General features: G+C 45.8%; 1 protein-coding gene across 3 annotated transcripts in view; it reads left to right on the forward strand.

The window, feature by feature from the left end:
- Positions 1-10,440: 10,440 nt before the first annotated feature.
- Positions 10,441-14,062, forward strand: part of RNGTT (RNA guanylyltransferase and 5'-phosphatase) — a 193,317-nt gene continuing 189,695 nt past the window's right edge. For 2 of the 3 annotated variants that reach the window (XM_056343113.1, XM_056343115.1), the window contains exon 1: positions 10,442-10,676. In XM_056343113.1, coding sequence (XP_056199088.1) covers positions 10,613-10,676 — 64 coding nt within the window. In that variant the 5' untranslated portion in view covers positions 10,442-10,612. Of the gene's footprint in view, positions 10,677-14,062 lie in introns of all 3 variants that reach the window. The other variant, XM_056343116.1, reaches the window with a different exon arrangement.

Consider the following 14,062-nt stretch of genomic DNA (forward strand, 5'->3'; position numbering starts at 1 on the left):
CTACGGGACGGGTTGACAGGCCTGGATGCCTCTCCTCCCCCGGCAGGGACGCCTCTTCGGTAAGACTTGCGCCTCCGACTCTGTCGGCTGTCACCGGGAGAATGTTACTAACAGAAGCGCTGTACTCTTTGCTCGAGCTCGATTTTTGTAGTAAGTGTATTTATCAGTGGCAATTCTGAATTGGTTATATCTGTCATCTTAATAAATTATCCAGTGTTCCCACTGTGCAAAACTGTTTCAGTGAAAGTCCTTAACTGGGCTCTGACAGGCAAACGCTGACGCTCAGTGAAAGTCCTTAGACCGGACGCCGACAGGCAAACGGTAACTCTGACGAGTGGCTGTAGATACCATCCCTGAGACCTAACCCCCTTGCCCAGGTCGGCGACTAGGATTGGATCTATCTGCACCCAGACTCCTCTCTGAGAAGGAGTTTGGAAAGCAAGGAGATCTTTTCCGAACCTCGTGACTCAGCGGGAGGGCTGTCGCCCCCCTTGCCCATCACTCGTCAGACTTAATGCGACAGAAAATTGGTGTCACAGACAGGATTGCCATGGATAAACTGCTGGAAGAATATAAGTGTGCACTATTCCAAGTGGGAGAAGAATGGGTCCAAAAATATTGGATACTAGTAGATACCCTCACAAGTGAAAACCAAATCTTAAGAACTGAAAACAGGAAACTTAAAATGCTGTTAGCCTCAGCTGAGAGACGAGAAAAACAACTGCAGGGAATGTTAAATTTCTTATTAAATCAAAAGCCATTCTCAGTCTTGGCTAAGCAAATCCTCAAACTAAACCACTGTGCAGATCCCGAGATGTGGGATGGAGACATCTGGTGTGATAATGATAATGATGAACTGCTGGAAGGTTCTGGTTATGATCCTACCCCAGAACCTGTGTCTATACCACCATGGATCAAACCCAAAACTGCAAATGAGGGAGATGACAATGTCTGTACTACTGTATGTATTGTCTCATGGTCTCCCACTGAATTGGCAAAGTTCCGGGAAAAGTATTCCAGGTATCCAGGGGAATCTGGCATGGAATATGTGTTGGTGAGTTTACCTTACGGGAGGGGGCACCGAATCTTACTAAGTGAGGGAGAAGCAGGAAGTTACTGGGGCCCTGGAGCATTTCTAACCATCACACCAGGCGACCACAACTATTCATTAACCACACGAGCTGCCTATTGGGCCGGTGATATAGACCTGCAAGAGCGAGGTGACCCTTTTGTGATCAAAACCTCAGGGTTCTCTGCTTTGGCCACATCTGAGCCAAAGGCAGCCTGCATACAAGCAATGTACGAGAGAAGTGTGTTAATGAAATCCCCAATGCTAGCTTCTATTGATCCGGCAAGAGTAACTCCCCTTATTTGGGGTCTCCCAGATAGCTTGAAAACTTATGTAGGCGATGTTCAGGACTGTATACAGACCACCTGTGTTATGAATGCTGCTGCAGCTGCTGCAGAAATCCCCCAGGAACAAATCCACATAAACACCTGGAGCAAGTTTCTGCAAGAGATAGTGAATTATGGGCACCGAATGGGCTGGGTGGGCCTGACAACCGGGAAACTGCCAGAGCAGCCCCCCCGGATGGGTTTGCCCGGTCCACACCACTAAGCCTAAGCCAAAGAATTGATTCAACAGGGGGGAGGCCAGCTGGCAGGAAATAAATCAATTCCTGGTTGAGCCGTGCCCTCAGCCCCGCAACAGAATTTAATTGATTTAATAGATTTTGAAATGTTAAACCACTGATTAGAGGAGCCCAAATAACTCTTAAACCCTATCTAGTTTCAGAATGGGATGACATTAAAAAAGATACTGAATACAACAAAAACTAGAGCAATAATGCATGTAAGCAACTCCTGACATGGGCAGAATTGATGCACAGCATTGTTAACTACAGTTGTGAAATGGGCTGGGATGGTGCACTAGCTGAAAAACAAAACCTGAAGTCCTGGGGAGGAGATTGCAAAGTAAGACCCTTGAAACAGGGGGCAGAAACTAGATCAAAGGTAAACAAATCTAAAAAACTTCGAACAGAATCTCAAGAATGGAGGAATGAGTTATGCAAGGATGCATTAACCCTAGGCATTCCCAGAGCGCTGGTTCAAGGCCAGCCTATTGGCATTAATTTGAAACTGGTTAAAAAATGCCAGAAACTAATGGTGAAAGGAAAGAGTGTATTTTAACTCCTTCAGCACTGGTCCCCAGAAAAGAAGACAACTCCTTCCTCCCCGTTAGGGTGGAATTGCAGAACACGAAGTGAAAAAAAATTAGTAACGTCCAGAAGGCAATCGGGCCTGCCTGCCTGCCTGGAAAGGGGAAGCTTACCAGTGGACAGCTGAAGATGGTCCTTACGTTTTAATTCCAGTTGATCCTCAGAGACAATTGATGAAGTTTTTAACAGACATGGGAGCACAAATTTCATCTAACACAATAAGTTGCTGAGAAGCTGGGTGTGCGGTCCGGACGGCAAAGAGTTAAGATTAGCAGTGTGAATGGAGCAAGTCTTGTGTGTCAAACTGCCAAGGTCAGTCTACGGCTCCCTGATCAGAAGGCATGTTGACTACTTGTTTTGCAGTTAAAGATCATCATGAAAACGCTTTAGGTTTCAATGCTTTCAGTGGAAGAACTTGGTGCCTGGCAGCGTGTGATCGTTTGGCTCAAACATTGATCCCAACCCTGGCAGAAACTGGGGAGGCTGCAGTGCATGTGCTGCATGCAGCCCCTGCACTCCCTGACTCAAAACCTGCTAACATACTGCAATATCTGCTTGCTGCTGCAGCACAGAATGGCATTTCTGAATTCATAGGTGATTTGGGGAAATGACAGATTATCTCCAGAACCCACTCCCCATATAACTCACCTGTCTGGCTGGTTCAGAAACCAGACATGGAGGCGGTGTTTAACAATTGATTATCAGTGCCTGAATGCTAATACAGACCCATTAACAGCTGCTGTACCAAACATTGCAAACTTAACAACTACTTTGCCAGCAGCTGCACATTCAGATTTAGAAAAAATAGGTATTATCACTCAGGCATACTCCTCCTATAATTCTTCTGTCTGTCCGAGTTAAAATGCCTCAGATTGGAACAGGGGCAATGGTCCTAACAACCCCAAAGAACCTTTAGGCTTGGGAGGCAAAAGATAGCTCCAGAAAACTCCATCAAATCAATACTAGATGGGTAGCACCCACCTTTTAACCTAATGTTTGCTGGTGGAGTAACGACTGAGCATCTTTTTTCCTTTTTGTGTTCACAGGTGAATGTCAGGCAATTGCAGCTGCAATCAAGGACTCTCCTATACCAATCTAGAGTGCTCAAAGGACTGCTGATTTTTATTTGTTTGGCATTTCTGTTTTTAATTCTCATACTTCTCTAGAAACCAAAATTTTAATATGGACACAGCTAACAAACCTGTGACATTGTTTGAGATAATAAGTTGAAATAACTTATACGTATATTAAGGTGTTGGTTTGAAATGCATGTGTTTGTATTATTAATTCAGAACTTCAGTTGCCATTTAACAATCAATAGTCCTATTATGTATGAGTAGTTTTAGGAAGAACTGTAAGTTTAGTATGTATACATGTAGTGTGTTTTGTATCTGTGTATAAACGAACTGGTTTTGGTAGGATAAATTTGGATTGTAAACAAAGGTGTAGGCTGTGAGGTGAAGGGTATAATTAGGGTTGGCAGACATAATATTTGTAACTGGTGTTGAGAAAATATGAGTTGGGCTAATATGCTTACAATACTTTTCTGGAATCAAAAAGATACCCAGAGTGAAAATAGGTGAACTTTATCTGTCCAAATCACCCATAGCTTGGATGATAACTTAGTCCTAGCCTTGATAAAGGGATTTGCAGTCACCCCCAATGAATCTAGCATTACTGCCTGTTTGCCTCTACCCAAATCTGTGGAAAAAACCCTTTCCATGGGTATTCCTCCCACAGACATAGCAAGGAGCTTGCTGAGGTTGTGGAATACAACAGATACCCTGCAAACAGTGAATCCTTATTCCTCAGAAAGAAAGCAAGCTGCTGTGCAATAGTCAGCCATTTAATTTTTCCACCATTAGTAGCACAAAGTGTACAGATTGTGAAGAGGAAAATGTAACTTTTCCCTGCTACCAGATCATATGGGGAACAACAGATTAGTGACTGTGAGGACAAGTAAGAAACATCCTGAAATATAATCAACCCATAACTACATCCTGGTGTATACAGTGGAATAAAGGGCGAGATTGTCCCAAAACAGATGGCTGTTAACTATAGTTGTGCCTGGTTTGCATTTGATAAGCATGGCCCTCAGGGGTTTACACCATTTGTCATGGAATTCTCTTTTGCCTTCAGTATCAAACGAGCCAGCATTGTGGTCTTGCCAAAATGTGATAAAATCTTCCAATTGGAACCAACATGGGTTAAATTGGCCGGTTTACATCACCCTCAAAATGGGCTGTCTGTGTCAGAACCACAGTATAACATATAAGGTGGTAGTATAACATATAAGGTGGTAAGTGCAGACTTTGCACCTCGCAGTGGTTGCCATCTTGCCCCTGGTGATGCTTTGGCTGGTTTGATCTGGGCCTGTAATAACGGCAATATGTATCTCTCTTTGTGGGCTGGGTTACCTGACCTCCGATGTACCTTGGGCCTCCCAACACTGTGTCCTGTGTGGAAAAGGACTCCTGTCTGACCCCACTGGGTGGCTCGCACAAAATGGGCGAGAACAGAACCAGGGGGAGATGTAGAGGGGTGGCAGAACCCAGGAGCAGCCACCTGCATAACCTTGGGAGTGGAAGGATTATGGAGATTTAGGTCTGCTGCCATGCAAACATGATTATGGATGGGTAAGTTAGCCTATCAAGTAGAAAGTCTGGCTAATACTACCAAAGCCAGCTTTACAAGCTATGTCACAAATGGCTCTTCAGAATTGCATGGCACTGGACTTAATGTTGTTACATCAAAATGGACTTTGTGGCTACCTAAACCTCTCCAGCACTGACTGCTGCATCCATATCCCTAATGTTATACAGAATCTCAACGTCCAACTAGAGAAGATACGACAGATGCCAGAAGACAGCCGTGAATTCTGAGAATCAAAGAATAAAAGCTGGCTTTCTAAAGTGTTTAGTTGGTTTGGACTTGGTGTTACCGGTTGGATCCAAAGTTTAATACAATATGCTTTGATGTTTATTGTGAATATAATTATCATAAGCGTAGCAATATCTTGCATAAAATCAACCGTAATGAAAGCTGTTAACATAAAGATGATTCACCTTACTAATTATACCCCTTTACTAGGAGAAGATGAAAACATCGGACAGAGAGGTGAACCCCTCAACCTGTCTAAATCCAAATTTTACGATGTTCCTCTCAGCGAGTTGTGACTAAGGTCATAGGATGGAACACGGCGGTGTGCTCCCCCTGCCCTCCCCGCCAGCCCTAACAGTGCACAACTGTATTCAGCTCGAAGTGGAGCTGGGAGTTTGACTTGAGCAGCATGTCTATCTCACAAAACAGAAAACGGATGTGGTCTAACAAGCAAACCAACCCAGTGACAGCTGGGGTGCGCGGGGGCCGCACAGCCTGGTGTTGCTTCGGTGAGTGCCGCACGCCTGTAACCGTACATCTGTGTCTGTGCCAAATCCTCCCCGCTCCACGCTGAAGAAGTCTCTTAACGCAACAGTCCATTAACAAAGGCCGTTTCACGTCATATGCAAGCATCATCCTATGCCTGCGTAAATTGTTTCAAAGTGTCTAACATGGCAAAGTGCAGTGTAAACTATATATGCACAACTTGTAACATCAGCTGTAAATAACCAAATTGTCCAGACCAGAAGGACACCTCACCAAGGCTGCACTAGAGCAAGTCAAGAGTAAACAGAGTCACTTGAAATCTGTGTTGTATCTGTGGGAGGCAACACAGCAACACATTCTCAAACATGTGAATACTCTCCTACTCTGCTGGAGAATACCGGCCTTTTGGGTGTTTGAATTTTCCCTCTGTAAAATTCCCTAGGGAACACACTGAACAGTGATTACAGCAACAGGGATTATTCCATGCTTCTGTATTCCCTGTCCTGTATTTCACCTCTTAATGTCATATTTATAGAGTATATTCACTCTTAAAATCTAGACAAAACCCACCAATCCTCATATCACCATCAGCTGATCTACAGACCACCTTGTGCTAAGACCACCATCTTGCTCAACAGCAGCTGTGACACTTTTGTTTTGGGAAACAAAAAAGGAACAAGCTGCTTCCTTCTTTTTCATTCAGCACCTGGCTTCAAACTGTCATCATTTCTTTGGTACCTGATGTGGAGCAAGATGGTATGTGACAAACAGACCGAAGTGTCACAACTCGGGAAAAGCCCTCCAGTGTGGTAGAGATGCTCTGTTGAACAGCTACTCACATTATGCTGGTTTGCCAGAGGGACTTCCGCAACTCTGCTCAGCCAACCCCAGAACCACCAAAAGGCTAAACCATGGATGATGCCTGGCTAAAATAATTTTGGCTGTATGCTTCGTTTTAACTCCCTACCTTGCATTTAAAATTTCAAATATGTTATTCGGATTGTGCACTGCTAAATAAACCCATGTGTACATATCCTCTCAGTTTAACTATACAACTTTACACGGTATTTGGGCTCTGTAGCTGTTAAGTTTGTTTCAAAAGCATATCAGAATCTTAAAGCTAGATGACAAGAACAGAGATTATTGCGCATTCATGATATATTTTTGTACTATTCATCTCTGCAAGTGGTTTCATTCCTAATTATGCAAATGGTTTCATTCCTAATTTTGTCATACTGCTGATGTTACTGTATGTTGCTTCCAATTTACTGAAATCAGAAACTGAGTATCTTGCAGTTGTTCCTTGCTTCTTGCTCTTTCTGAACACTCCTTGCACTGGTTTGACTTTCTTTTCTGGATGATCTTCGGCACCACCTGGTGTCTGTTGATTGTTCTGTAAAGGAAAAATCAGCCACTTACTTCAAACATCATAGCACAACGTTTTAATGGAAGTGTATTGAAGAGTTAGGGAGAGTAATATGAATTGTATTTTGCTGAAGCAAGAATCTTAATTTTAGCTAGAATGAGAAGATAAATATCTGATGATGACAAAAGCCTTAGAGGATAAAATTCAGAAACTTCTAATGCAGTATGAAAACCTAGTGACTCAGATATGTGAACTACTTAACTGGCTACCTCAATTACTATGAGAGGATATTCTAGGGAAGAAACTGTGTTTAATAAAATCTAGAGTGATAAAATGCAGCAGGAAACACAGGCACTGTATAATGAAGTTTGTAATAAATTCTAGACAGATTAAATTATTTCCATTGTTTTGATGTGTTCACAGAACTTAAGGACTTCCTATTGTATCTGTACATACAATAGTGGTTAGTTGTGTGAGCTGCTGCGCTTACTGAATTGCAAAGGCAGCACACCTGGCTTATGGAAAAACAGACAGTCCAGACAGAACAGTGCTGAAATGTAACAAGGAAATAAGCAACAAAATTAAAAATAATCCATTGCTGTCATTTCCTAATGCTTCACTGAAGCCACCTGTACTGATTTTGGCTGGGATAGTTAATTTTCTTCATAGTACCTCATAGGGTGCTGCATTTTAGATTTGTGACCAAAACAGTGCTGATCAGACAGGGATGTTTAGGCTAATGCTGAACTGTGCTTGAACAGCATTAATATTTTTTCTGCTTCTCCTATTGCCCTGCCAGCGAGTAGGCTTGGGGGTGCACAAGAATTTGGGAGGGGACACAGCTGGGACAGCTGACCCAGCTGACCAAAGAGATACTCCAGACCTCATGATGTTGTGCTCAGCAATAAAAACTCAGAGAAGAAGGAGGAAGAGGAGGGACGTTCAGAGTTATGGCATTTTTCCTCCCAAGTAACCATTGTGAGCAATGAAGCTTTGCTCTCCTGGAAATGGCTACACACCTGCCTGCCAATGGGAAGTGGGAGAATTAATTCCTTATTTTTCCTTATGTCAACCTGTTGTCTGAACTCCCGAATTCTTGAACTCTGATTTAGTGCTAAACTCTAATTTAGTGTTTAACTACATGTTAAACAAATCTGTGCACACAGTTTAGGTCAAGCTGACCCTCTAGAGTTGTCAAGAATGACATATGAAGGGACTTGTAATCAAGAGAGTCAGCCCTGGGAAAGATAAAACAAAGAACATCCTATCTTTGTGATGTCAGCCATACATACTTGGACTATCTTGCTCATGTTAAAATCTGATTAATCAGTTCTTATGGTGTTCAGCCTTGCCCTAGAAATGAACTATCCTCATTACAATACTAAAATCACACCCCTTAAGGGAAACACCCAGGCCCACTAAAAGACCCTTCCTCAGAGAGCATATGTAGTAGTCATATAAGTTAGGTAATGGATATGCAAATGTGTAGCCAATCATCTATATGGACCTACCCTCTGGGCAGAGAAAGTACAATACAATTTTGTATATAATGTTTGTAACTTTGTGCTGCGGGATGCTAGCTTTGTATTCTAGCATCCAGGCTTGTGCAACTCTGTAATAAAATGGTATCTTGTCTCACTGTGTAGGATTGGCTTACTGCACACTGGGAATGGACTGGCATTTAGAGCCAACAAATCCATGTTTTCTCATTTACCCTTTCGACTCTCTCCCCCATCCTGCTGCAGGGGGGATTGAACAAGTAACTATGTGGGGCTTAGCTGTCTACTGGAGTTAAATCACACTACCACCTTAAATACACCTTTCATGTAGGCAGACACTGCCAGCCTACAATTCTTCAACTGTGTCCACACAAATAGACCTGTCGCTTTAAAGCCATGAAGAATTTTCACTGGGATTCTGTATAGAAATGCAGGTTTTGTTACACGAACGATCTGCAAGCCTAATCTTCCTAGCCGTACCTTTTTACCAAGGAAGGCGGCAGCCCAGTACAGAGGCATCTCTGCTACAGTAGCAAACCTACTACACAGACTAGAATCGATGCACTATTTGCCGGAGCAGGTATCCATCTATTCCCACCTCCAGCCGTGGCTATAAGGGAACAACCAGAGAAAACCAAAAGCAGGGCAAGCATGTCTGTGTAAGCCTCCAGCTATTTTCAGCTCAGATCGTTTCCGAGCCTGATGCAGTCTGCTACCTTAGTAGCCTCCAATTACTTTCAAGTACCTGCTCAACCACCCCTGAAGCCCACCCTTTGCATGAACGACAGCCTTTGCCAGTGATGCCCCAGCTCCAGTTCCTGTCGCACAAGTGATCCTTCCGACCACTGCCAACCAACCTCCTGCTTGCTTATTATCAGTGGCCCCGCAGTCCTCCCTCGGAGGAGCCCACAGCAGTTTGTGACTACCACTCTTCCCAGGCCATCCCCATTCCAGGCTGAGGAGCCCTGGTTTGGGCTGCCCTTATCCAAGTGAAAAACCTTTTTCACTTTTCACCAGGAATCCCTCCCCTCCCCAATGTGCCTTTTTTTGAGGATGAGGGAAACAGCTCAGCCAGCACCTCTGTGTGGCTGCACAGCCCAGCACCGGCATGGCGATGCCATCTCTGTTGCTCTCTGTGACATCTGCCCACGAGTGATGGGTCCACGAGGTGCCGCCAGGGCAGGTGGCTGCCCGCTGTGCGAGGAGCCAAGCCCCGCAGCCCGGACACCATCCATCGCCTCCCTGGGCAGGGGTGGGTGCCAGGCGGTGAGCCCACAGGGCTGGGCCCCCTCAACGCACAGTCAAACACTTCACACACACTGAGCAGTTGTTTACAATTAGGTTCAGCCGCACTTGATCCTCCTTGGGTCTGGCGAGCCCCCTCCCCACGTACAGGTACAGCATGCCTACCTGCCGCTGTTTTTCCCCAGCACGCCCGCTCTGTGGGGAGGGGGCTTTGTTAGCAGGGGGCTTGCTCTGCTCCAGGGTGCACCTTCTAGTGCACTAAGGGGGACAGTTCACACACGGTTCGAGTGATTTTCTGTGTGGTCTCATTAACCGTTTGGTTCTCCTTGAGCTTATCCTGTGCCCCAGCTTGGGGCGTGGATGGTGTCTGCTCCTTCTCCCAAGGCAGTGTCTCGTCAACTGTTTGTAACATCCTTTGTTTTTCAAATTCTTTCTGGCTTTTTATTATGGGTATTTACATATTTCGTCTAGATTTCAGGTTAAATAATATACTGACCTTCTATCAGCCACATACATGCAAACATCTTATCTCATTCTAAGCCGGTCGATTACACCGCGGCCTGAGAGCTGCCGCGCAGCCCTTGCCCCGCCACCCTCACGCCCCCCCGAAGGCCCCAGCCCGGCCCCGCACCCCTTCCGGCCCTCCCCGGGAGCCCCGGGGCACTCAGCCCCCAGCCCGCGCTCCGCCCCCCGGCGCCGCCAGCCTGGGGCCCCCACCCGGAAGCGGAAGCGGCCGCCGCGGTGCACTGTGGGCTAGCGGCGGCTGAGGCGGAGCTGGGTCTGAATGAAGGCGCCGCGGGCGAGGGGCCGCTGAGCGCCCCGGGGCCGTGCCCGCCCCCGCCCCGCACCCTGCGCCCCCTCCTTTCCCTCCCTCCCCGCGGGCGGGTCGCGGCGGCGGCGGCCGCCCGGGCCCCGCCATGTCCTACAACAAGATCCCGCCGCGTTGGCTCCACTGCCCCAGGAGGGGGCAGCCCGTGGCAGGTGAGCGCCCGGCCCGGCCCAGTCCTGCCCTGCCCCGCGGCGGCTGTGTGGCGTCCGCGGGGACGGCCGTCTCCCCTCCGTTGCGCTCCCCTGCCCGGCGGTCCCGGCCCTCCGCCCCCCGCTCCTCCTCAGAGCCGTGGGGCGGGCGGGAGCCTCACTGGGGCCGCCGCGGCCCCTCGCTCTCCGGCCCAGCCGGGGCTCTTTGTCCTGGGGCCGCGGCCGCGCTGGTGCGGGGGCGCTGGGCGGCCGTTCTCCCCTGAGCTCCCGGGGCCGACGTTTGTCCCGGAGCAGACTTCCCGTAGGGCTACTGCTTCCCCGAAAGCCCAGCCCGCAGCAGGGCTTTGCCTCCAGCGCAGAGGCTCGCCCTCCCTTCGGCTCGTGCAGTCCCTGAAACCGATTCGCCCCGGTTCCCTTGCAGGGTACAGGCCCGTTCCTGCTCTTGGGAGCCTTAATGCTGGCTTCTCGCTTCGCAGTGGTTAAGTTTAGGACTAAAACTTCTCCCATCTGTCACGCCTGGTGAGAGAGATGGCAGCCGGGTGTGCAGAAGCTGCCGCACTGGAGAATACCTCAGCCCTGACGAGTGCCTCGTGCAGCCTCTTGCATTTTTTTTCCTGAAGGCTCTGACGTTTATCAGTTGACGTTGATCTGTTACTGGGCTGACCAGTCACTGGTGTGTTCCTAGGCTGTTTAGCTGGAGGTTGGACTGAGGTGTTGTAGTCCAACTTCATGTGCGTTTCAGGTTTTGTCAGTGATTGCCATCATCTTGAATGTTATTACCCATGACACGCTGCCTGTCTCAGTTGTTGCTAGCTTCCTAGTCTTGCTGGCATCTAGTGACAGTGAATTAAGTATCATCTAAACACACATTTTTTGATTGTGAGGTAACTACCATGCTGACTTCAGATGAATGTTTCCCTTGGCGCCTGGTATGAGAGAAAGTAAACAACTTTTGCTCTTTCCAGTTTTCTCAATTTTTCTTTCCTTTATAAGGTAAGCAGTTCCAACCCCTAGATTTTCGCCACAGTATTTTCTGGTTTTCACTCCTTTCATCTGTGATAATTTAAAGGTATTTTTTTCAAAACACAGTACTTGCTACTCAGTGTGCTGTTCTAGGTGGCACTGTGCCATGATTTGCTTAATAGTTAAAACTCCTGCGTTTTCTACCCCACGTCATCATCTTACATTTTTTTGATGGCAGTTGGTTGTGGAACTGAAGATACTGATGACTTCTTACAGATTTATTTAGGACTTGTGAGATATCTCAGTAGGCTTAACCTTCCCATCAATATGCATTATTTGGCATTTATTAGTATTAGTTTGGTGGGTTACTGGTTTCCTTCAAGTTCCTTATATTTCTCTGAGCTTGACTCAAATAACAGCATTGTTGCATTGCTTGGCTCTTTTTCCCTGATCACTGGCAAATGCTTTGCTTTGTATCCAAGTAAGATTTGATAGCCTAAGTTGTTAGCCTTTGACTATGACAAAAATAGACTAATGACTCTTTATTCTTTGTTTTTCTTCTCAGCAAGTTCTTGGTCTCTAGAAGTTGTTGCTTTTGTTTGTTTGTCTTTTAAGCCATGACTTCTCAAAAATAGCAGTATAGAGCAAGCAAGCATGCAGGTCATCATCATGTCGTCTGCTGTGGCATCGCTGCTTGTGTGTGTTTGTTCATTCAGTAACTGCTTCAGTGCGATCATGCGTAAGAAGTTGCTCAAAAAAAAGGAAGTGTTTGGTTCATTTCTTTGGCTGCTTTATCATAATGTATTCTTATATTAGTCACCTGATTTTTAGTTTTTTAGTGTGTACAACTTACCAGAAGTCACAGTACACTGTCAGTCTTCTCTCCTTTTTTGCTATTTTACATTCAAAAACATCTAACAGTTTTACTGAGAGATAATTTTTAGAATTTATTGATGTCGGTACTGTCTCCCAGATATGTTATATTCTGGTTTTAATTAGCATTTCAATCATATTTCTAAGCATCTGTGCATGACTTTATTCCTGTCTGAAAGTGTAATAGTAATAATGTTGCTGAGCAAGGTTTGTCTGGCTTCTGTGGACTAATATTCATCAAGTGTTTGGTTATGACCCTCTTGTTTTATGGTTGTGGCATCTACAATTTCTAGGTGACCTGAAATGCTAATGAGGCCTGGAGACCTGTTGGTGAGATTGAGTTCATTCAGGTTAACAGAACCCTTAATTCTGAATGAGGTGTCCTGTTCCTCAGTTCAAGAGAGACAGGGAACTGCTGGAGAGGGCCCAGCGGAGGGATATGAAGGTGATGAGGGGACTGGAGCATCTCCTGTACGAGGGAAGGCTGAGAGAGCTGGGGCTGTGTAGCCTGGGGAAGAGAAGAATGAGAGGGGATCTGATCAATGTCTACAAATATCTTAAGGGTGAGCATCAGGAGGACAGGGCCAGGGTCTTTTCAGAGGTGCCCAGCAAGAGGGCAAGGGGAAATGGGCACAAACTGCAGCACAGGAAGTTTCTTCTGAATATGAGGAAGAACCTTACCTTGATGGTGGCAGAGCCCTGGAACAGGCTGCGGAGTCTCCTTCTCTGGATGCAACTCTGCAACCTGCTCTAGGTGAACCTGTTTTAGCAGGGGGTTTGACTAGATGATCTCTAGAGGTCCTTTCCTGCCCTGACCATTCTGTGATTGTGATCTACATCTCCTGTTATTTCCAGTTTACTTGAAATATTGGTGGTTTTCTGCTGCTTTATGGTTTTATGGTACAGCAGTTGTTCAGAACGGCACATTTTCACATTTATTGCATTGTGGTAGCACCTCAGTCACATACTGGATGAAAAGAGCTTTCTCTGAACTCTTAGATCTGAAGTGATCAGGGATCAGTATGCAGCATGGTGAGATACTGTTAAAAACATCCATATTGCATATGGTTTTAGAGATAGCACCTCAAATACAAGAGTAACGCCTCTGGTTCAGGAAGTCACTGAGCTATAGCTGCTTGTAGTTGGGGGGGAATAATCTGATGATGGATTGTCATCATCACGTGTTTTGGTGATGGGATACTAGGTGAAATGTATGCTTTGACCCCGTGCAGTTGTTCTTGAAACAGAAGAATGTTACTTTTTAGGTTTGTTTTTTTTTTTTTTAATTGTGGATTTTAGTATTTCATTTTATTCAAATTTCCCTTTCTTAGCCATGGTCACTTTACACAGTCTAGCCTTCCTAATCAATGCTAAATCTAAAGATACCATGGTCATACATAATATAGTGGCTGCTATCACATACTGAGTCAATAGTTTCATGTCACAGAAAATTGGACTCAATTGAGGATGGCTTTTTCACTGGCATGCTCTAGAGTTCAAATTTTAAGGTAAAAAATGTGCCAAAGTAGAGCATGTATATGTAGGAAATGCGA

The sequence above is a fragment of the Falco biarmicus genome, chromosome 6 (genome assembly GCF_023638135.1).
Source record: "Falco biarmicus isolate bFalBia1 chromosome 6, bFalBia1.pri, whole genome shotgun sequence".
Taxonomy (NCBI): domain Eukaryota; kingdom Metazoa; phylum Chordata; class Aves; order Falconiformes; family Falconidae; genus Falco; species Falco biarmicus.